Source organism: Microcebus murinus, chromosome 18 (assembly GCF_040939455.1).
Source record: "Microcebus murinus isolate Inina chromosome 18, M.murinus_Inina_mat1.0, whole genome shotgun sequence".
Classification (NCBI taxonomy): Eukaryota; Metazoa; Chordata; class Mammalia; order Primates; family Cheirogaleidae; genus Microcebus; species Microcebus murinus.
Genome location: NC_134121.1, coordinates 13,082,347 through 13,104,917, shown reverse-complemented (window position 1 = coordinate 13,104,917; position 22,571 = coordinate 13,082,347). Strand labels below are relative to the sequence as shown.

At 45.8% G+C, this 22,571-nt stretch overlaps 1 protein-coding gene across 2 annotated transcripts; it reads left to right on the top strand.

The window, feature by feature from the left end:
• The first annotated feature begins 86 nt into the window (after positions 1–86).
• CTC1 (CST telomere replication complex component 1) lies at positions 87–22,361 on the top strand. Of its 2 annotated transcripts, XM_012775514.3 has the most exons (23): positions 88–195; positions 3,318–3,481; positions 8,649–8,886; positions 9,036–9,247; positions 9,591–9,747; positions 13,871–14,155; positions 14,255–14,383; positions 14,885–15,117; positions 15,239–15,416; positions 15,520–15,720; positions 16,245–16,371; positions 16,969–17,083; positions 17,212–17,536; positions 17,624–17,713; positions 17,970–18,163; positions 19,582–19,670; positions 19,770–19,944; positions 20,264–20,341; positions 20,754–20,898; positions 20,990–21,054; positions 21,280–21,445; positions 21,545–21,671; positions 21,838–22,361. In XM_012775514.3, the coding sequence occupies exons 1-23, from the start codon at positions 163–165 to the stop codon at positions 21,975–21,977; spliced, it is 3,666 nt and encodes a 1,221-aa protein (XP_012630968.1). In that variant the 5' UTR covers positions 88–162; the 3' UTR covers positions 21,978–22,361. The 2 variants fall into 2 exon arrangements, with proteins under 2 accessions (XP_075850273.1, XP_012630968.1); XM_075994158.1 differs by lacking the exons at positions 20,264–20,341; positions 20,754–20,898; positions 21,545–21,671; positions 21,838–22,361 and having other exon boundaries at positions 87–195; positions 21,280–21,415.
• Positions 22,362–22,571: the final 210 nt, after the last annotated feature.

Below are 22,571 nucleotides of genomic sequence, written 5' to 3'. Positions count from 1 at the left end.
TGGGGCTGCTGCATAGAAGCTCTGAGCAGGGTCCTGGAGACGCAGGGTGGGGAGCAGCTTCCAAGGCCCGGGAGGTGGAGCCGGGACGCGCCCACCGATGACGTCACCCAGAGGCCCTCCCGTGAGCACCCGCGCCTCTCAGGAGCGTAGGTTTGGCTCATCATGGCGGCTTGCCAGGCTGAGGTTCCTACCTCCGTGAGTGCTGCTCTGCGTCCCTTGTCTCTTTTTTCATGTCTGTCTTGGATTTTCTTTCTTCTCCTGCTACCTCCACCTTCTATCTCTGGGTTCCCTGACCTCGCTGGCCGCGCCCGGGCCGGGGATGAGGGCGGTGCGAGGAGATTCGCTATTTCTCTTATTGGTTCTGCGAATATTGTTATTCTTTCATTCACGCGGCGCCCATTGTGAGCCTTGAACACGTCTCCATTCACTCTCTAGGGTTTAAGCCTAGTGGAAAACCAGGAGCAGGTTAATGGGGGAGCTATGGGGCTGTGGGTTCCTGGAAGAGACCCCAGCTAAAGCAACTGTAGGGGAAACGGCAACAGATAACCAGGAAAAGCTTCTGAGCCCTGGAATGCGTGTAGGAGTTAGCGAGGCGCTGAAAGAGGCTTCGAGCGGAAGCAAACACATATTCAAAGGCAAGAGATAGAGCAGGTGTATGAAAAACTCAAGAAGTTCAATTGGGTGATGTTGAAGGGTTCAGAGCTGACAGTCTTGTAAGTCTTGCTGAGCAACGACTTTAACCTGAGGATAACTGAGAGTTGGTAGTTTTAAGCAGAAGAGTGATTGAATGATATTTAGGTTTTAGTTCACTGAGTTAGCGGTGTGTAGAGTGGCCTGAAGGGTACCGTTAGAAGGCTGTGGTTGAAATGCAAAGAGAGGTTGGTGACCCCAACCATGGCAGCAATGTTGAGGTTCCAAAAGTGAAGACAATAAAAAGGTTATTGAGATGGAATCTGAAGGATTGGGTCTTATGTAGGGAAAATAAGGGGTTAAGAAGGACATCCAGGTTTCAGGGTAGAAAAACTGTTTGGTAGACGGTGCTATTTGCTAAGTTAGTGAATATAGCACTAGAACGGTGCTAGAAGAGGAGTGGGTTTTGAGAAAAGTTCATTGTTGGGCATGCGTGCTGCCTGTAGGTTGGCCATGGAGAATCAGGTGTGTAGGTGGATAGGACAAAAGCTCAGGAAAGTGATCTCAGCTAAAGTAGAGATATAGAAAAAAATCATTTATTCATGGTTGTTAAAGTCATGCAGTGGTTGAGATCATTGAGGGAAAAGCATATAGTGTTCTTAAACTTCAGCCTATATCAATATTAATCTGTGGAGCTTATTTCAAATACACCTACGTCCTCCCCCACCCTCATTCTGATTCAGTAGATGAGACCATGTTTGCCTTTTTAACAAAACTTAGGTGATTTCACTTTGAGGTAATGCTATCACTTTGGGAAATAATGGTATTCAGTGTGCCAAGCAGTGCATAGGCCATCAGATGAATAGGAACAAAAAAGAAGACTGAGAGAGGAAGACAAAAAGTATAGACCCTGGGCGTTGATTGTGTTGGTGGTGTGGCTTTGAATGACCATCTGGTCCATTGTGCATAACTCTGACCATGAATGAGAGTGTTTGGCTGGTGGGGTGAAGGTCAGTGGTAGGGCTGTCTACCGGATGCTGAAGTCATCTAGAACTTGAAGATTGTTCTTCAAGCTGTTTTTAGGCTGCAAAAGATTGACTGAACGTGGAAGGCTGATCAGAAAGGTAATAGAGGAGCCTTGGAAGACCAGGGATGGAGCTGTAATGGTTTATAAGTAGCATCAAGGATCAAGAAAGGTAAAGGTCTAAGTACTGTTGAACTCTTTATTTTAAAAATAAAGCTGCCTGACACTTGGAGTATCCAAGCTGGTCCCCTTCTCTAAAGTTATCTGTATATAATGGTAACTATGTGTCTAGAATCTGTGTGAAGTATGCAAAGATGGTCCATGTCCTCCTTAGGAAGCCCACATCTTAGCTGAAAAGACAGAACAGGAAACAAACCCAGTGGGATTGTATCTTGCATGTGGTTAGCTTATGGGAACTTAAATGCATACACTTGAATAAAAAAAGTGATTTTAAAAATTATGTTCTGTCATTTTTATGTACTGTCCACTAATTAGGCACATTTACATATACATGGTACAATATTGTGTCCTCTCCTTTATGAGCATTTTGAAGGATTTTTCAATGGTATTTCTACCCATTTTTGTTTTTCAAATTGCTGACTTTAAAACCAGAGTCCATGTAAAATGGGATACCACTAAATGTGGTGATAATTGTTCTATAATAGATCTATGTACAAGGTCCTGTGGGAGCTTTAAGGAAAGAGCAGCATTCTGTCTGGTATGGTCAGAGAAAGGTCTATACAGGAATATATATTCCAGTTGAGCATTTTAAGGATTAGTACAAGTTTGTTAGAGAAAGAGGCAAGACCAAAGCTATATGGCCAGCCGTCTAAGGTAGCTGTATGGCTGGCCTAAGATTTATAAGGTTTCTTCAAGTTCTAAACTCCTTTACTTTTTAAAAATTTTATTTTTCTTAAGAGAGAGTGTCTTGTTCTGTTGCCCAGGGTGGAGTACAGTGACACGATCATAGCTTACTGCAACCTTGAAATTCTGGGCTCAAATGATCCTCCTGCCACCACACTCAGCTACTTTAAAAAACATTTTTTTTTCTTTTTGTTAAAGCATGAAGAATTACAAAAAAAATTTTTTTTGGCCAGGCTTGGTGGCTCACACCTATAATCCTAGCACTCTGGGAGGCTAAGGCCGGTGGGTCACTCAAAGTCAGGAGTCCAAAACCAGCCTGAGCAAGAGCAAGACCTGGTCTCTACTAAAAATAGAAAGAAATTAATTGGCCAACTAAAAATATACAAACAAATTAGCCGGGCATGGAGGCGCATGCCTGTAGGCCCAGCTACTCGGTAAGCTGAGGCAGAAGGATTGCTTGAGCCCAGGAGTTTGAGGTTGCTGTGAGCTAGGCTGATGCCACAGCACTCTAGCCCAGGCAACAGAGTGAGACTCTGTCTCAAAATAAATAAATAAATAACTTTTTTTTTGTAGAGATGGAGTCTCACTGTGTTGCCCAAGCTGGTCTTGCCTCCTGGCCTAAAGTGATCCTCCCATCTCTGCCTCCCAAAGTGCTGGGGATTATAGGCGTGAGCCAGCCTAATTTATTTGGATCTTCATTTTACATGCCCTCTGGATTCTTTTTCTAGTTCTTTGTTCTTCTCAAAAGTTTCCTTGGTAGGCAAGATAGTCATGTTTTAACTAGATTCATTTTCCTCAGGAACAAACCTGGCTTAAGACTGCTGAGACCTTCATCCAAGAGACCCTGTGTCCAACTGACAAGGAGCCTAATGTTCAGTTGACTCAGTTGGTAATTGATTGTGTGAAGACTGTCTGGTCGTCCCAGGGAAGTAACCAGGGTTATACACTACCCCTCAGCTACAGGTAAGGAGAGGTGAGGTTGGGGGAGAGGTTGAATTTGGGATTCCAAAGGAAGAACCTGTAGTTAGAAAAGGGGAAGTAAGAAGAATGAGTGGAGGACAAGGTGGCCTAAACATGTCCCCTTCTCACTTTTTGGTGTTTTTTGTTTTTTGTTTTTTTGGTTTTTTTGTTTGTTTGTTTGTTTTTTGAGATACTGTCTCACTGTGTTGCCCAGGCTGGAGTGCAGTGACATCATCATAGCTCACTGCAGCTTTGAACTTCTGGGCTCAAGTGATCCTCTGCCTCAGTCTCCTGAGTAGCTGGAACTATAGTCACACACGACACCCAGCTAAACACATCCCTTTCTGCAAAACTTTCCTATTCTCCATCAAGCTGTCCTTTTCCTAAAGTTCCCTAAATTGGGTTAAGTAAAGTTTAGAGGAAAGGGGAAGATAGAAAATTTGGAAAAAGATCTCAAAGTGAGGAGATATCATCTTTGTTTTGTGTGTTAGGAAACTAAGATACTGAGAGATGTATGAATTCATGAAGTACAGATGGTTGTGTTGTATTTTTATTTGAGACAGTCTCGCTTTGCCCAGGCTAGCGTGCCGTGGCTTCAGCCTAGCTCACAGCAACCTCAATCTCCTGGGCTCAAGCGATCCTCCTGCCGCAGGGTAGCTGGGACTACAGGCATACGCCACCATGCCTGGCTAATTTTTTCTATTTATATTAGTTAGCCAATTAATTTCTTTTTTTTTTTTTTTGAGACAGAGTCTCACTTTGTTGCCTAGGCTAGAGTGAGTGCCATGGCGTCAGCCTAGCTCACAGCAACCTCAAACTCCTGGCTCAAGCAATCCTTCTGCCTCAGCCTCCCAAGTAGCTGGGACTACAGGCATACGCCACCATGCCCGGCTAATTTTTTCTATATATGTTAGTTGGCCAATTAATTTCTTTCTATTTATAGTAGAGACGGGGTCTCGCTCTTGCTCAGGCTGGTTTCGAACTCCTGACCTCGAGCAATCCGCCCGCCTCGGCCTCCCAGAGAGCTAGGATTACAGGCGTGAGCCACCGCGCCCGGCCGAATTTCTTTTTATTTATAGTAGAGACGGGGTCTCGCTCTTGCTCAGGCTGGTTTCGAACTCCTGACCTCGAGCAATCCTCCTGCCTTGGCCTCCCAGAGTGCTAGGATTACAGGCGTGCGCCTGGCCCAGATGGTTGTGTTTAAAACCTGAGTTTAAGGACTTCTGAGGGTCTTTTCTTGTATTTGGTTATTTTACTGTACTACCATTTCCTACATTTCCAACATTCTTGCAATGTTAATAAAGCACCACAAGAAATGGAGTTTGTGGCCAAATAAGTTTGAGAGTCATTGAATTTGATAACCTTCTCTAGGAGCGTCGCAGGGCTTATGAACATATTAAAGGCTCTGAAAAGTCCTGCAAAAAGAAATCTGTTTATCTCCTCATAGAAGTAGCCATTCTCTTGAATGTAGGGTATATTATTCCCATGAATATTTTTATATTTTTACTACATATGCATCTATCCCTAAGAAGTGTACAGTAGTGATTTGCATACCTTTTAGTCTTTATATAAATTGTACCATACCTTATATACTCTTTGTAATTTGCTTTTTTGTGTGTAACATTATGCTTCTGACATTTATTCATATTGATGCATATAGCTCTAGCTCACTTAATGGCTCTATGGTATTCTATTTTGTGAATATACATATCACTGTCTATCCTTTTAAAAACAAAAAGGTAGAAAGCTGTTTAGCACAGAGTATTTTTTCCCTAGCAGTCCTTTAGCCTGTTTATAACAGTTTAGAAACACTTCACACAGCCTGGTTATCTGTGTCAGTAAAGGCAAAGGATCTTTGGTGAGAAGACAGCTTAATTATCCAAAACACCATTCCATAATTCTGTGTAAGTTTTTCATCCATGGATTTTGTTATAAACCAAGAGTACTTGAAATGCTAGTCTGCCAGAATGTAAATCAACATACTGCTTCCTTCATTGAGAAAATTTTTCATGTGAAAAATAATTAGCTGAACTACTATTTACTAGTGACATTGTGTATACCTATGTATTTACTGCTTAACTTTTAAAAACCTTAACATTTTGCTATATTTGCTTCAATTCTTTTTTATAAGAAGTAAAATGTTAGAGATTTAGTGAGGTCCCCTAACTATTCTAATCCAATTCTCACCTCCTCTTTCTCTGTAAGTTACCAGTGTTCTGAAGGAGGAAGTGCGAGTTCATAGGGAACGCACACCATCAACCTCATTAGCTGTTTCCACATTGCTTTCCAGTGGGTGTGTACCAACTTACACACATGCTAGTGTACATCTATATCTTGAGCCTCTCTAAATTTTTTTTTGGGGGGGGACAGAGTCTCACTCTCTTGCCTGGACTATAGTGCCATGGCGTCAGCCTACCTCACAGCAAATTCAAACTCCTGGGTTCAAGCGATCCTCTTGCCTCAGCTTCCCGGCTAGCTGGGACTACAGGCATGTGCCACCATGCCTGGCTAATTTTTTCTATTTTTAGTTATTTGGCTAATTTCTTTCTATTTATAGTAGAGATGGGGGTCTCGTTCTTGCTCAGGCTGTCTCGAACTCCTGAGCTCAAGCAATCCTCCCACCTTGGCTTCCCAGAATGGTAGGATTACAGGCGTAAGCCACTGCACCTTGCCAGAACCTCTCTAAATTTTACCTTGGTTAAAAATTTTTACTTATTTATTTTTGCCTATTTGGGAGGCATTAAATGACATTTTGTTATTTTAATTTCAAAGTAATTTCTAAGGATACTCATACCTGGGTTTTGTTTCTTTTTCAATTTTTTATAGACGTAAGGTCTTGCTATGTTGCCCAGAGCTGGTTTTGAACTCCTGGCCTCAAGATATCCTCCCATCTCAGCCTCTCAAAGTACTGAGATTACAGGCATGAGCCACTGCGCCTGGCCTAAATGTAATTTTCTTTGTTTTTCCATTTTTCTTTTTTTTTTTTTTTTTTTTTTTTTTTTTTTTTTTTTTTTTTGAGACAGAGTCTCACTTTGTTGCCCAGGCTAGAGTGAGTGCCGTGGCGTCAGCCTGGCTCACAGCAACCTCAATCTCCGGGGCTCAGCGATCCTACTGCCTCAGCCTCCCGAGTAGCTGGGACTACAGGCATGTGCCACCATGCCCGGCTAATTTTTTGTATATATATTTTTAGTTGGTCAATTAATTTATTTCTATTTTTGGTAGAGACGGGGTCTCACTCAGGCTGGTTTCAAACTCCTGACCTTGAGCAATCCGCCCGCCTCGGCCTCCCAAAGTGCTAGGATTACAGGCGTGAGCCACCGCGCCCGGCCTTCCATTTTTCTTTTTCTTTTTTTTTTTTTTTTTTTTTTTTTTTTTTTTTTTTTTTTTTTTTGAGACAGAGTCTCACTCTGCTGCCTGGGCTAGAGTGCCATGGCATCAGCCTAGCTCACAGCAACCTCAAATTCCTGGGCTCAAGCAATTGTCCTGCCTCAGCCTCCCAAGTAGCAGGGACTATAGGCATGCGCCACCATGCCCGGCTAATCTTTTTTCCATATATATTTTTAGTTAGCCAATTAATTTCTTTCTATTTTTAGTAGAGATGGGGTCTCGCTCTTGCTCAGGCTGGTTTTGAACTCCTGGCCTTGAGCAATCCGCTCACCTCAGCCTCCCAGAGAGCTAAGATTACAGGCGTGAGCCACTGTGCCTGGCCTGTTTTTTCATTTTCTGTGTGCCAGGCACTGTGCTCGGTCTTGGAAGTTAGAGAGCAATGACAAATGTAAAGGACCAAGGTTGCCATCTTTAGTGTCTTGACCCAGAACTTGAAGAATGTGGGAAAAGTGACCCTTATCCTTACTATTTTCTGTCCTGAAGATATCTAAGATAAAGAGACAGTTCTCTCTAGTTATTTTTTTTCGTGGGCCTTCATAGAAGTTCAAAAACACAAAGAAAGAACGTGGACTTTTGAATAAGACACACCTGGCTGTGCCACCTATGCGTCTGTGTGAGCCTCCCTAAGTTTTCTCATTGGTGGCATTTACAGGTTTTGTTTTTGGTTTTTTGCCACTTCAGAGAGGAATACAGATGGGTTTTTTAGTGAAAACTAAACACAATATTAAGTGTGACTGTACCCAATATAGTACAATGTGCGCAGCAGGGGCTTAACATGTGTTAGTTTCTGTCTGTGCCTTTTGTCTTCTCCAAAGCCATATGGGGAAGTATAAGAGCATATGCAGAAGAGAAGCTGGCCATGTACACCAGCATTCCCGTCTTTAGTATTTGCTTATGGATTATATCCATGACTACAACGAGGAGGATTAATTGTGATGTTTGTTTTGACCCTTATCCTATTTCTTTTCCACTTAAAAAAGTCCTGGGAGGCTGGGCGTGGTGGTGTGCACTTGTAGTCCCTCCTGCTTAGGAGACTGAGGCAGGGGGACCACTGGAGGCCAGGAGTTTGAGGCTGTAGTATGCCATGATCGTGCCTGTGAATAGTCACTACTCTTCAGACTTGACAACATAGTGAGACCCTGTCTCTTAAAAAAAAAAAAAAAATGGGAATGTAAGCAAGTAAGAATAATGGTATTATCAAAATGTGAATTTATCAAAACTTTTATAAATTTAACTATTATTTGTGACACATCCAACACCCACCATCTCAGCCTCAGCTTCCCAACAAGTTTCTAGTGTCTCTGTTTCTGTGATACTCTAGGGTAGAAATGAAACTTGCCTGGGGACATTGTAGTTGAGCCATCAGGCAGATGCCTAAGTGGCCCCATTGGAGTTCTCTGTGGATCTACGAGCTGAGATGTCTTCAAGGGAGCTGTCTATAAAGTGTTCTCCCCGCACACTCATTTCCTCAGGTCTCTCTTGCATTCCTACTTCATTTCTCTGGGTCCTCTCCCTGGCACTATCTTGTTCAAGGTATTACTACTCAGCACAGTCTTTCTTCCTGCTCTCCCTAGGTACTGCCCAGCCTTGGGACCCAGCAGCATCCTCATTTTTTAGGCCTTTAGCCCCAGTGTTTTCCCTTTCAATCAACCATACATACTCATCTCTTAGTCCTTATTCCCCTTCAATTTTTCTTTGGGCTCTTGGGGATTTGTCAGGGTTGAGGGTAACCTCCTAGGCTTGGACCTGACTTTGTAGGACCTCTGTTCTCTTCACTCTACAGCTTTGTCTCAGTACAGGACCTCAGGACCCACCAGCAGCTGCCGTGCTGCAGCCACCTGTCCTGGAGCAGTAGTGCCTATCAGGCTTGGGCCCAGGAGGCTGGACCAAATGTGACCCCTCTGGCCCGAGAACGACTTTTACTTTTAGGGACACTAACAGACCTGTCAGGGGATGTGGAACAAGAGCGCAGGGATGGAAGCCTCTATGTGAGAGATAACACTGGAATCCTGGGCTGTGAGGTAAGTGGAAGGCAAAAGTCAGGTGTCTTAGATTCTAACAAGAATGGTGTCTAGGAAGTAAGACAATTAAGTCTCTGAGGGAACAAAGGAGTATGGGAGTCGATTGGATGCTAGGGTCCCAGTTAACACTTGCTCTTGGTCTTTTCTAGCTCATAGATCTGGACCTTTCTTGGTTGGGCCATCTCTTTCTGTTCCCCAATTGGAGTTACCTCCCTCCTGCCAGGGGGAATTTCTCAGGGGAAGGGCATTTGGAGCTCTGGGATACCCCGGTGCCAGTGTTGCCTTTGACCATCAGTCCTGGTCCTCCCACGCCTATCCCCGTCCTCTACACAGAGAGTGCCTCCCACATACTCAGACTCAGGTAATTTGTCCCCCACTGCGGGTGGAGGAAGCCCTGTGAAACCTGGAGGATGATGGTGGGTCAGCAGTGGGAGGGAAAGAAGGGTATTGATAGTAATATAGATGGAATGTTCCAAATCAAGCGAATGATGGAGCTTTGAATGTTAAGAGTGTTAAGAGGAAGTTTCTTCAAGGGAAATGTGCCTTGTCTAGAGCAAGAAGGATTTGGAGGTTTTCAGAGTAGTAGCTTTGTGGCGTGGATATTTTACATCACTACCACATTTTCTTTACTGTGGATGGGAAAACATTTGTGGGGAAAAAGAAGAGAAATAAAACTAACTTCTCTCCCCTTTCTTCCTTCTTAGAATCAAGCCCAGAGGTGTGCACCGAAACCTGGCTGGGAAGCTGGTTCGATTGAGTGCTCTGGTGAAAAGTCAGCGCAAATCTTACTTTGTCCTATCTCTTGGTGAATCATCTTCAGAGGTCAGCGAGACTGCCAGCCATGTGTCCATTGTTGTGCAGGTGAGAAGTAGGGTCAATTCAGGGGCATGGAGGTGTGGAAGGGGTGTTAGAGCTTTTAACAGGAAAGATAACATTATAGACTAACTCATAGGAAAGGAGGGCAGCTGGGAGAGTTGTTTTCTGTTGAGGGAAGATCAGGTAATGTCTGTGCATGGAGGTAGGGAATAGACTTTCCTGCTGTGCAACTCATCCAAGTATACAGCTTTTGTATTGCATATGACCTTTTAAAAACCTGCCAGAATCATTTGTTCTTACCCTGCGTTAGGAGGATGACCAAGTAAATATTCACCTTGACACCATTAAGACATTGAGTAAATGCATTTTTAAAAAAACTTGCTGTTTATTGTTGACTCTTTTTGCATCAACTGGTACAATTTAAAAATCATTAATTTTTTTTTTTTTTTGAGACAGAAGCTCACTTTTTGTTGCCCAGGCTAGAGTGAGTGCCATGGTGTCAGCCTAGCTTATAGCAACCTCAAACTCTTGGGCTCAAGCAATCCTCAGCCTCCCAAGTAGCTGGGACTACAGGCATACGCCACCATGCCCAGCTAATTTTTTCTATATATATTAGTTAGCCAATTAATTTCTTTCTGTTTATAGTAGAGGCGGGGTCTCCCTCTTGCTCAGGCTGGGTTCAAACTCCTGACCTCGAGCAATCCGCCCACCTTGGCCTCCCAGAGTGCTAGGATAACAGGCGTGAGCCACCATGCCCAGCCCATTAATTTTTAATCTAACCATTTTTTTATGACTTATATAATTATCTGAATACTGTTTCAAAAGCATTCAAAGCAATTAAAGAAGGAAAAGGCTTTCTAACATGCATTTCAAAAAAGGAAACTATGCAATTTATTAGCACCGTAAGAAATCATGTGTGTGTGTATGTGAGATAAGCTTGAGTAACTAATTAGAATGTAAAGTAACTAAAAATGCTTAGTTTCACCTGAAGATTCAGCAAGCGAAAAAAAAAGCTTAGATGCTGCCAAATTTCTGATCTTGATTTTTCCTTCTGGGTTAAAGAAGATCTTAATTCATTTTCTTTACATCATATAGTTTTAAATCTAGAGACCATGAGAAAATTCTGTGATGGGTGGGATTGGCTCATTTGTGTGTTGTATGTGAAGGGAGAAATCTCTGAAATGTGCTTGAATTTTGTGGGGTAACTAAAGCAGAGTAAATTGTTTAGGTAGTTTCTACTTTTATTGTAGATCCTATATGGTATTGATTTATGAGACAAGCAGAGAATAATACAAAATAGTATGTAAGTTGCAAGATGTGTGGTGTAGTTTGTAACTGCTATAGCAGTTCAGTTAGAGTTTATCACATGGCAGGAAGCTTTGTGAGAGACTTTACACTTGACCTGGGTCTTAAAGGATTGATAGGATATGAATCGCTAGAGTAGGGAGAGAATGTTCTGGACTGGAGAATAACCTTTACCTATATTTAGTCTTTACTGAACATGGGCTATATGCTAGGCACCTTGGTAACTTACAGGCACAAAATCAAACAGGACAATGGCTTTTGTCCTCTGGAAGCTCTCAACCAGATGAGTGAGTTAGTGATTACTGTGCAGGATCCTAAAGGCTGTGGACATGCACACGCATGAGTTGTAATGAGGGTGCAGAGGTGGGCTTTGGAGTAAGCCCCAGAGGTCAGAAAAGGATTGATCTTGGTATGTTGGTGAGCTACTGGAGAGACAAGTTGGAGACACATGGACACTCTAGATGACCCAGTGAATCTCTTCTACAGTAGAGGATAATGGAGTATAGTAGAGGAGCTGAGGTCATCTCTTGGAAATGAAAGACTAGACTCTGAAAAGAGGAGGAAAGGTTAACTTTACTGCTATGCTAGGTAGCCAGGGAGAAGAGATTGCTAAGCAGTGACGGGGGCCCAACTGGAGAGGGTCAGCATCAATGTTTGGCACTGGGATGTCTTGGATCTATCTTCGGGTGTCTTGGATCTATCTTCCTCAGGTAAGGTTTTGCCTTAGAAAAGGAGTTGAGGAAGCAGAGAGCTGAGGTGATGTGGTATTGGTAGGCTCCAGGGTGAAGGGTAAAAAGACCAGGCACTCAGATCCTGCCTGGCATTCAGACGGGGAAAGGGAAGGACCTCAACGTCTGAGTGAAGGAGAAGGGGCTGAGGTATCATAGGTCCTAATGAGAGGGTAGAGGACATGTTTAATGAACATGGGGGGAAGCACCAGGATTCCTTCATTTGTTCAAACCATTATTAACAATGTGTTTGGTGCCAAGCAGTAAGTTTTTTTGTTTTGTTTTGTTTGTTTTTTTTGAGACAGAGTCTCACTCCGTTGCCCAGGCTAGAGTGCTGTGGCGTCAGCCTAGCTCACAGCAACCTCAAACTCCTGGACTCAAGTGATCCTACCGCCTCAGCCTCCCAAGTAGCCGGGACTACAGGCATGTGCCACCATGCCCGGCTAATTTTATATACATATATATATGTATGTATATATATATATATGTATGTATTTATTTATTTATTTTTTTGGTTGGCCAATTAATTTCTTTCTATTTTTAGTAGAGACGGGGTCTTGCTCTTGCTCAGGCTGGTTTCGAACTCCTGATCTCGAGCGATCCGCCCACCTTGGCCTCTCAGAGTGCTAGGATTACAGGCATGAGCCACCACCCCTGGCCCAAGTAGTAAGTTTAAGTAAGGTCTTAGCAATATCTTATGATGAGTTGTGATGTCCAAAGTTTAGTTGGTAGGACTCAGCTGGTTTTTGAGCAGAAATGGAGTTATGTAAAGCTGAGCTCAGATGACCATGAAGTTCAAGTGTCTTGAGTCATCAGTGTGTTTTGAAGCCCCTGAGAAAGGCACAAGTGCTCTGTTATGGAGGAACATGCCCTAGAAGATTGTTATATTTATGAACAATCTCACTCATAAAACTATCTTCTTCCTTGTGTTTAAAATTTTTCAACAACTGCCCTATCATTTTCCTTCTCTAGTCTGTAATATACCCTGCATGGCATTTCTGGGCTTTTTTCCTCATCTTGGCTCTCTTGTCTTGCCTCCTGCAACTCCCAACAACATTCTGTCTTCATCCTGACCACTGTTTCAGTGTCCCCAAATCATGCCTTGCTCATTCTGGATTCTGAGCATTTCTGTGCATTTCTGAGCATTGCCTCCTCCTTAATTCTCCCTTCTCTCTCCTCTCCACTTAGACAAGCCAGATATATCCTTCAGTACTCTGTTCTAGTTCCACTTCTTTCACTAGGTGTTCCTGATCATTCCAGCCCATCCTGACTTTCTCTTTCCGAATGTATATTGGTTTCTGTACTTGATTATATATGGCTCCATATTATTGCTTAGGTTTGTGTCTGTGTTCGCCAGTGGTGTGAAATATGCTGGAGAAGAGGGAAGAGTTTATTGTTTTCTTAACATCTGTCCCAACACTGGATCCATATGTACCCGATATGTATTGATTACACAAATGAATGTTGTTTGTATGTTATAGGGTGGGATAGGGGATTTTTTTTGAGACAGAGTCTCACTTTGTTGCCCAGGCTAGAGTGAGTGCTGTGGCATCAGCCTAGCTCACAGCAACCTCTAACTCCTGGGCTCAAGTGATCCTCCTGCCTCAGCCTCCCCAGTAGCTAGGACTACAGGCATGCGCCACCATGTCTGGCTAATTTTTTCTATATATATATATTAGTTGGCCAATTAATTTCTATGTATAGTAGAGACGGGGTCTCGCTCTTGCTCAGGCTGGTTTCAAACTCCTGACCTTGAGCAAACCGCCCGCTTCGGCCTCCCAGAATGCTAGGATTACAGGCGTGAGCCATCGCGCCTTGCCAGGGATAGGGGATTCTTATGCTGAATAGGGCATACTTTTCTCAATGGACCATTTATGTATTGTATTTTTTTAGGAAGTTTTAGGGATGGTTTGTATCTTAGGGAAGGGATTAGTAAATATTTGGCATCCCCTATGAGAGGAGAGAAAGTTCTGTGGCTTAAGATTTAATTGGCAAACAGGGAAGATGAAGAGGTGAAGGAAGACTCACAGGAAGCAGGTCTTTGAGGTCAAATCATGATGGAAAGGGACTCTAGCAGAGGGCAGCATTGGGGGAGGTGTCTCATGTGCCTTGTTGCCTGTTTCTGCACAAGCCAGATCCCTGCTCAGCTGGTGTGGCACCGAGCCCTTTGGCCTGGTAAGGACTATGTGCTGACAGAACTGCGAGTATCCAGGGTCCGTGGTCACCGTTACCGGGTTTGGACGACCAGTCCCTCCTCCCGTGTGTTGCCGCTAAAACCAGAATGTGTAGAGGAGCTGGAAATGGACCTGGAAGGACCCCTCTTGGAGGTTTACCCCAAGCCACTCCCCACTCCCAGCAACTCCCAGGACAGGATGGGGCAGAGAGGTCTTGTCCGGGACTCCACACTTTTATCATATTCGGTGAGTGCAGGGAGAAATCCTAGAGCTCAAGGGGCAGGAAATGTGGGTGTCCAGAGAGGAAGGAAATAGTGGTCAACTGCACCTCTGGCCTTTTTGCAGGGAACAGTCACTGGTGTGTTGAATGACGCTGCTGGCCTCTACGAGCTGGACGGGAAGCTGGGGCTCTGCCTCGCCTACCAGCAGTTCCGTGGCCTCAGGAGGGTGATGAGACCAGGGGTCTGTCTGGAGGTACATGAGAGATCAGGGCTGCTGCCGCTCTCAGCAGTTTCTCTTACCCTTATGGGCTTATCTCTTTCTGTGGCAGGGTGGGAACTTCTACAGGAAAAATAAACAAAAAGTGTGCTGTGTGGCGGGGGTGCGGGGGTAGTGCTTTCGTAAAGAATGATTTGGACAAAAAGCTCAGATTGAAAAGGAGTAGTCTTGAGCACTGTGAGGAGGGGTTGAGGCCAGAGCATCTCCTTCACAGAAACCTTCCAGCTGGAGAGGAGATGGCGGAAGCATAGGTGTGTGGCCCAGCTGATCTCAGGCAGCCTGGTGAGAAGCCTGAGCCTTGCCTGTCGTGCCAAGAGCCACCTGGCCCACAGCAGACTGAGTGGAGTTCATGGGAGTTGAAGGCTGACTGCAGCGGAGTGGGTTGTGTTAGAAGGCGAGGCCAGCCAGTGTAGGAGAGATTGTGTTTCTTCCTCTTGGAACCAAGGCAGCAGGTTCACTTTTCTTGCTTTCTCCCAGCTCCAGGATGTTCACCTCCTCCAGTCAGTGGGTGGAGGGACAAGAAGGCCAGTGCTAGCCCCTTGCCTCCGTGGTGCTGTTCTTTTTCGGGGCTTCTCTCGTCAGAAGCCTGGAACTCTGTCATCACACCAAGCCTTTGGGGCCTCCCTGTATGAGCAGCTGGTCTGGGAACGTCAGTTAGGACTTCCCCTCTACCTGTGGGCTGCCAAGGCCCTGGAGGAGCTGGCTTTCAAGTGAGGAGGACAAGGGTCTGGGGTGGGGAGGTGGTGGGAGTAGGTCACGTCTGCAAGGGAAGCAGGATCCTTGAAGAGATAGCCTCTTGAAGGAGTGACCATGCTTTTTTTCTTGGCCCAGGCTGTGTCCCCACGTGCTAAGATACCAGCAGTTCCTGCAGCCTTCCTTTCCTGGGAACCCCGGCCCGGGGCTGCAACTCTTGGCTCCCTCCCTGGATCTTCTAGCTCCACCAGGCAGCCCCATTCGGAAAGCACATGTTGAGATCCTTCAAGAGCTGCATCAGTGTCCCCTCCAGAAAGTATGAGGCTGTGGGGGAAAGATGGGTGGCGGAGCTAATAATGCGCTGGAGGACTGCCGGGGCACATGGGACACACGGTTTGATTTCTCTTCCCTCCTAACAGTATGCTCAGCTACAGACTCCCTACTCTTTCCCCGCTCTGGCTACCTTTAAAGATGAAGTACAGCGCAGGGCCTGGGCCTCCTTTGACCCTAAGACCCTTCTGCCCCTCCCAGAGGCATCTCACCTGCCCAGCTGCCAACTCAATCACCGCCTGGCCTGGTCCTGGGTCTGTCTGCAGCCCTCTTCCTTCCAACCAGCCCAGGTAAGGGGAGGGGCGCGGGGGGCACCAGCAGGGCTCAGAGGACATCCTCTTTTTGCCACTGGTCCAAGTCACTGTCATTTTTTTTGTCATTTTGACTACACTAGCCTTATAAGTAGACTGCACCGTCTGTTCTTGGCCCCCTCCAATTCATTCTCCCTGCAACATCTAGAAAGAGAGGGTAAAACCTGTAACTTGAATTACAGAACTCTCTTGTTTAAGTCCTTTTTGTGATTCTCCCAGGACATATAAAATAAAACCAAACTCCTCATTATGTCCTGTGAGGTCCTACATGGTCTCTTACCTCTAACCTCAATTTGTGCCCTTTCTCTCCTGCTTCAGGTACAGATGCATGTGTGTTTGTTCATGTATGTCTTCCCCACTTGAGTATAAGTCCTTTGAGGTCAAAGACCATGTCTTTTTTGTTCACTTTGTAGCTCTACTGTTTAACACAGTGCCTGGCACATGGTAGATGCTCTGTATTTGTTTAATAAATATTTGATACATTGGCCTTCATCTTCCTGCAGGTTTTACTTGGGGTTCTGGTGGCTTCATCTCATAAAGGTTGTCTGCAACTGAGGGACCAAAGTGGTTCCCTGCACTGCCTGCTGCTGGCCAAGCACTCACAACCCCTTACTGACCCACGGCTCTTAGGTTTGGAGTTCAGATGTAGAAAGATGGTGGTGGGGTAGTGGTTCTCAGAACTGGGGGAGCCTGGGAGGAAGAATCTGCTGGGATTTATCAGAGATGCTGAAGTGACACATGTTGATCTACAACTTTTGGGAGACATCTGGGAGAGCCATATAGCAGGCAAAGAAGCAGGGGGACTCCTAGCTCAATTCCCAGCATGCATTTCTTCCACCATAGCTCTTAGCATGCACACCCGGGTTACAACTCCTGTTTCCTACATTTTTGGTTAGAAGAATAATGGTCTTATTTGGGCTTATTGAGTTTTATAGACAGGGAAATGCTGGGGAGGAAAGTTTCTTAGATTTAGGGAGGGGCATTTTAGGGATTTGTGAGAAAGTATAATCAAGGCCTTTCAGCCTAGGAGGCCAGGGTGGGGTTGGACATGTGGATGGAATGGTTTCACCTTGGAGGTGTCACCCTCTAAAAGTGGAGTTAGATGTGGGCAGCAGTTAGGGGAGAAGCTCTGGTCTGGGTTGGGCAGTGAGACCTGCAGGGTGGTCTGCCTCACTGCCCTCCCACAGTTGTCTTTTCTTGCCAAAATAGAAAACTGTGTTGTTCTAGGCTGTCTGGTGCGGGCAGAGAAGTTTCAGCTAATTGCAGAGAGGAGCGTCAGAAGCAGCTTCCCTTCCTGGAATGAGCTGAGCACACCAGGCTTTATCCAGAAGCAGCAGACCAGGTTAGCTCCTTGGGGTATACTCCTGAGTCTGAGGGGGAGGAAGGGCCTGGTGCAGGTGGTGGGATGCTGGGCCTGGAACACCCAATACCTGCATCACTAAGCAATCTATTCCTTGTCTCTCCCAACAGGATCTATGTCCAGATCTTTCTGGCTGATGCCCTGATCCTGCCTGTGCCCAAATTCTGCCTTCATTCAGCCACCTGCGCAACACCACAGACAGATTCCACCTGCCCAGACGGACCCCACATAGAACAGAGTCGGCTGTTCTTGCTGTCCCACAAGGAGGCCCTCATGAAGCGGAATTTTTGTGTCCCAGAAGGGGCCAATCAAGAGGTGCCCAAGCCCACCCTCTGTTTCTATGTGTCAGGGAGCTGGCTTGGGGGCACACAGAAGAAGGAGGGGACTGGATGGGGCCCACCCGAGCCTCAGAGAAATGAGGACAAGGATCAGAAGGTAAACCAGGACTCCAGGGACCTAGGACCTGACGTCTTGTGCCCCGAGTCCCTGGCTGGGACCCCAGCACCCTGCTCTTCTGCACAGGTTCTCCTCATCTTCCTTGGCTCTTCAGTCCGTTGGTTTGAGTTCTTGCACCCAGGGCAAGTGTACCGACTCCTGGCTCCTGGCCCCCCTGTGAGTGTGCTACTTCATCATACCCCTCCCCTAGAGGCTTTACAGGTTGGGATCTGGAGGGGTACACCAGTGCTGGGTCAATCTCTAGGTCTCCTGGAAGAAGGCTGGGTTTAGATAAACTAGAAGGCCTGTCTGTGTTGAGATCAATTCCTTCTCCAGGTTCCAGAAAGGAAACAAAATTGGGTCAGAGTATTTTATGAACCTCTTGCTGGACTAGGATACACTCAGATGCAGTCATCTTCCCATTTCCCGGCAGACATCAATGTTGTTCGAGAAGGATGATTCATCTTGCACATCTCAGCGTCCTCTGGAGTTGGCTGGCTGTGTGTCCTGCCTCACTGTCCAGGATAATTGGACCCTGGAGCTTGAGAGTTCCCAGGACATCCCAGATGTGCTGGCTACAAACAAAGCACTGCCTGAATCCTCACTCACGGACCTGCTCAGTGGCAAGTAAATGTCCACCAGAGCCCTCTGGTTAATTTGGCCACTCTCTTTCCTGCTGAGTGAGCTGGGTTTGGGGAACAGTCTGTTGTTTTCTGCTTCAGCATGTTTCTTTCTTTTTTTTTTTTTATCATTTTATTTATTTTTTTAACATTTTTTAATAGTTTTTTGTTTTGTTTTGTTTTTGTTGTTGTTGTTTTGTTTTGAGACAGAGTCTCACTTTGTTGCCCAGGCTAGAGTGAGTGCCGTGGCATCAGCCTGGCTCACAGCAACCTCAATCTCCTGGACTCAAGTGATCCTCCTGCCTCAGCCTCCCGAGTAGCTGGGACTACAGGCATGCACCACCATGCCCGGCTAATTTTTTTGTGTATATATATATATATGTATATTTTAGTTGGTCAATTAATTTCTTTCTATTTTTAGTAGAGACAGGGTCTCACTCAGGCTGGTTTCGAACTCCTGACCTCGAGCTATCCGCCCGCCTCAGCCTCCCAGAGTGCTAGGATTACAGGCGTGAGCCACCACGCCCGGCTTTATTTATTTTTTTTAGAGAGATAAAGTCTTGCTTTGTTGCTCAGGCTGGAGTGCCATGGCCATTCACAGGCGCATTCATAGTGCATTGCGGCCCTGAACTCCTGGGCTCAAGGGATCTCCCTGCCTCAGCCTTCCTAGTAGCTGGGACTATAGGCAGCATGTGATTGATCTTTAGTATGAGTTAGCTGGGGGAGGAATGTTAGTGTAAAAGGGAAGTTGTGTTTCATACCTGATTTTTCCCCCAGCATGTAACTATTTTGAAATGATCACAAGCAGGCTCTTTCACAATTAAGGAAAAGCCTTAGCAACAAAAGGAAATAAAAGAAACGTAAGAAAATAAAAGGAAAAAAGCTGAAAATCTCAAGAAGGGCCTTCTTTTAGTGCAAGAAGTGGCTGGCTTATGGCCTTGGGAACAACTATACTTTGCTCATGTAAGCTTTGTGGGGTAGCTGCTTGTATAAATGAAGAAGCTGCAGAGATATTTCTCCCTATGTTAAACAAAATGGATTTTATGTGTAATTTTTATGAAATTGGTGTCTCTTAGAAGTGAATGTTTTCGAGGACCTACATTTTGAAGAAGGGGGCAAAAGCCCCAAGATATAAGCCTGCAAATGATGGACTGACTGAGATTCTACCTGTAAATGCAAGTGGAGATTTACCTCTGCTAGGAAGGCCTCTGGTTACAAAGTTGTATAGGTTTTGAATGATCTGCCACAACTCTATTTTTCCCATAAGCCCTGTTATTTTTTGATTTGGCAGATCTCAAAGTTTTCTAGGGCTTTATATATGAAGTTCTAGCAGATATTTAGCTCCTTTTTCTGTACTTTGATATGTTCTCTCCATTCTGTGCTTTCTTGTGCCTCCATTCTCAGTGTATTTTTCTGACCTTCCAGCGTCACCAATTCCTTGGTGTCTTTCTCGGCTGAAATTTTGTCACGGATGACGTGTGAACCCCTTCTGACCCCTCTCCAGACGAAACCTGGTAATGACCCCTCCTCTGGGGTGGGGAAGGTGTGAAATAGAGTGATGGGACCTTGTGGTCCTGACAGATCCCACTAACCCCCACCCCTTCCTTCTGTAGGGAACACTGAGGCCATGAGAGGGTGTGTGAAGCTAACCGTAGCCCTACAGACTGCTGACTGTGACTTCCCCCCTCACCTGGACATATATATTGAAGAACCATACTTGCCTCCCTTACTAGGACTCCTTCCTGGAGCCCGGGTCCACTTTGTCCAGCTGGAGAAAAGGGTTTCCAGGTGCAGATCTGTGTTGAGTGGCCTGACCTCCTCTCCCTAAGGATGTAGTTCTCTTTTATGCTCACCCCACTTAACCTTGCTGCAAGAACACCTTCCTTTTGATGTAATTTTCCACATGTCAGTCTGCCATTTGTGCCCACTACCCTGATGAGGTGCTGCAGACCAGTCCTTCTCTTATTCTTCCTCCAGCTTTGGTAGGGCCAGGGCCAGGGTATGTCCCTCAGGATGGTGGCCAACCTGTGGTTCATGATCTCTGAGTCCCAGCTCCTACCCCAACTTGACTTCTTTCTCCTCATCACTATTCCTCTTCTGCTTGCAGATCCCACAATGTTTACTGTTGCTTCCGGTCATCCACTTATGTGCAGGTCCTGAGTTTTCCCCCGGAGACCACAATCAGGTCAGTGCCTCAGGTCCTGACCCCTAAATCTCATGGTCTCCCTGGCTCTTGCCATCAGTATAGTCTTCTTCAATCCCAGCAGAATCTGTTGAATCAGAAGATTTCCTCTACCCCAAATTAAAAATGCATAATATTTATCCTTTTACCCAGAATGATTTAGTGTTCTAGGCTTTCAAAGGCTTTTCAATATAACATGCAAATATTTCTTGGCTAGCATCATGGCATTCAAGTCTAAAAAATAATTGATGACTATCAGAGATCAGGAATCAAAATGGAGGTGCCATGGGGCTTTCAGGAGAGTAAGAAAGCCGCTGCTGTACCCATCCTATGCCTGCTAAGTCTTTCCAGACCCTCCCTGCTTTCAGAACCCCTTGACCTGTTTCTTAACCCCTGTCTCTCTGTCTCTCTTTAGTGTTCCCCTGCCCCATATCTTCCTGGCTGAACTTCTACAGGGTGGCCGGGCCCCATTCCGGGCCACTGCATCTTGCCATATCGTTTCTGTGTTTAGCCTTCAGCTCAGCTGGGTGTGTGCTCATTGTACCAGCGTCTGCCCCCAGGTATGGGAGGAGAGAGGCTGAGCTGGGTATAGAGTGATAGAGGGAGGTGGTGGGACCAAGAGGATTTTTCCAACCACTGTCTTCATCTCAGGGAAGATGCACTCGTCAGGACCCCACTTGCCCCACGCAGACATCTGTAAGCCAGGCCAGCATCAGGTGAGAGCACAGGTGGCCACCCATCGCACCTTGTATTTCATTTGTCTGCTATTTCTATGTTAGCATAATTCCTGACTCACAGGATTGCTTAATATTTTTTGAATGAATGAATAAGGGTAAAGTGAGCTAAATACTAAAAAGAGTGGGGAAGGAGGCACGTTGGGTCCCGGGGATTAGCCACCTGGGTTGCTGTGGGAGTTTTTATTTCTTTTGCCTTCGCCCCAGGCTCCTGGTGGAAGATGGGACTGCCGAGGCTGTGGTGACCTGTAGGAATCATCATGTGGCAGCAGCACTAGGGCTGTGCCCTAGTGAGTGGACCTCCCTCCTGGAGTTTGTCCGAGTGCCAGGGAAAGTGGCCTTGCAATTTGTGGGGCTTGGAGCCCAACTTGAGGTATGTCGGGGAGGTGGGGCTCAGATACTCACATTCTTGGGCCTTTGGCAGGGGGTTTAGGAGCATGGGTTCTGATTAATCCTGAGTTTCCCTTTCTAGTCCTCAGCCAAGATTGACGAGCCCTTGACCCTCTTCCTCCGGACACTTTGTACCAGCTCCTCTGTCCTCCGCCCTATTGTGCTTTCTTTTGAGCTTGAGAGGAAGTCCTCTAAGATTGTCCCATTAGGTAAGGGTGGAGATGGGGGGTGTCATGGTGGTACAGATGATGGGTCCCTGGGAGGAAGAGGGATGAGGGATTGATAGGGAATTTCTTCAGTTGAGGAGGATAATGGTGGTTGGAGACTAAAAACTACATGCCTAGGACTTGTGCTTTTCCTCTTTTCCCATTTCAGAACCTCCTCGGCTACAGCGGTTCCAGTGTGGAGACCACCCTCTCCTGACTCACATGAATCCCAGGCTCAGACTGTTCTGCCTTTCTATCCAGGAGTCAGAGCACCCCAGCTCTCTGGGGGTCTTTGCCTCCTCCTGTTAACTTCAACTGCAAGAATGGCTTGAAAGTTCTTTCTGCCTTGCTGGAAACCTGAGGCCTGGGTCCTGGCTCTTCCCCTTTGTTATGGCCTCTACTTTCTCTGTGACTGAAGTAGGACTCAAGATCCCTGAATTCACAAACTGTGCTACCCCATTGTAATTTCTCCTCCTTGGTATTCCAGTGCCAGCCTATCTTGGAGAAATTGTGGAAACAGACACATCATGGTACTGTTAATACTTCCTCTCTGGAGTCAAAGCATCTGCATTCACAGGTTGTCCTGAGCACCTGGGTTCCTTTGTGACAGGAGCCAGAAGGACCAAGACTTTCCCCTTGTGGGAGTGCTGATGACAGGCCCTTTGGCCTGCAGTAAAGCTCTGGTGAAGTTTCTCCCTTGTGCTCATGTCTGGGGTCCCAGGCCTCCTGAATCCAGGTGGCTGGCCAGTTGTTCACCATCATTTCAGCCCTTTGCCACCAGCGCCAAAGGTGGAAAGTGATTTGGAGAAGAGTTTCTGGTCTGGCAGAAGAAATAACACCAAAGTTAGTCCTTACAAGGAGTAAGTTGGGGAGTGGAGGACAAAGTAGAGAACATGAGTATGA

Coding starts and splice junctions, on each gene's coding strand:
- CTC1 (XM_012775514.3), top strand. CDS start 163: ATGGCGGCTTGCCAGGCTGAGGTTCCTACCTCC. Junction 17,084..17,211: donor ATCCAGAAGCAGCAGACCAG/GTTAGCTCCTTG, acceptor CTCTCCCAACAG/GATCTATGTCCAGATCTTTC. Junction 19,671..19,769: donor CCCTCTCCAGACGAAACCTG/GTAATGACCCCT, acceptor TTCCTTCTGTAG/GGAACACTGAGGCCATGAGA.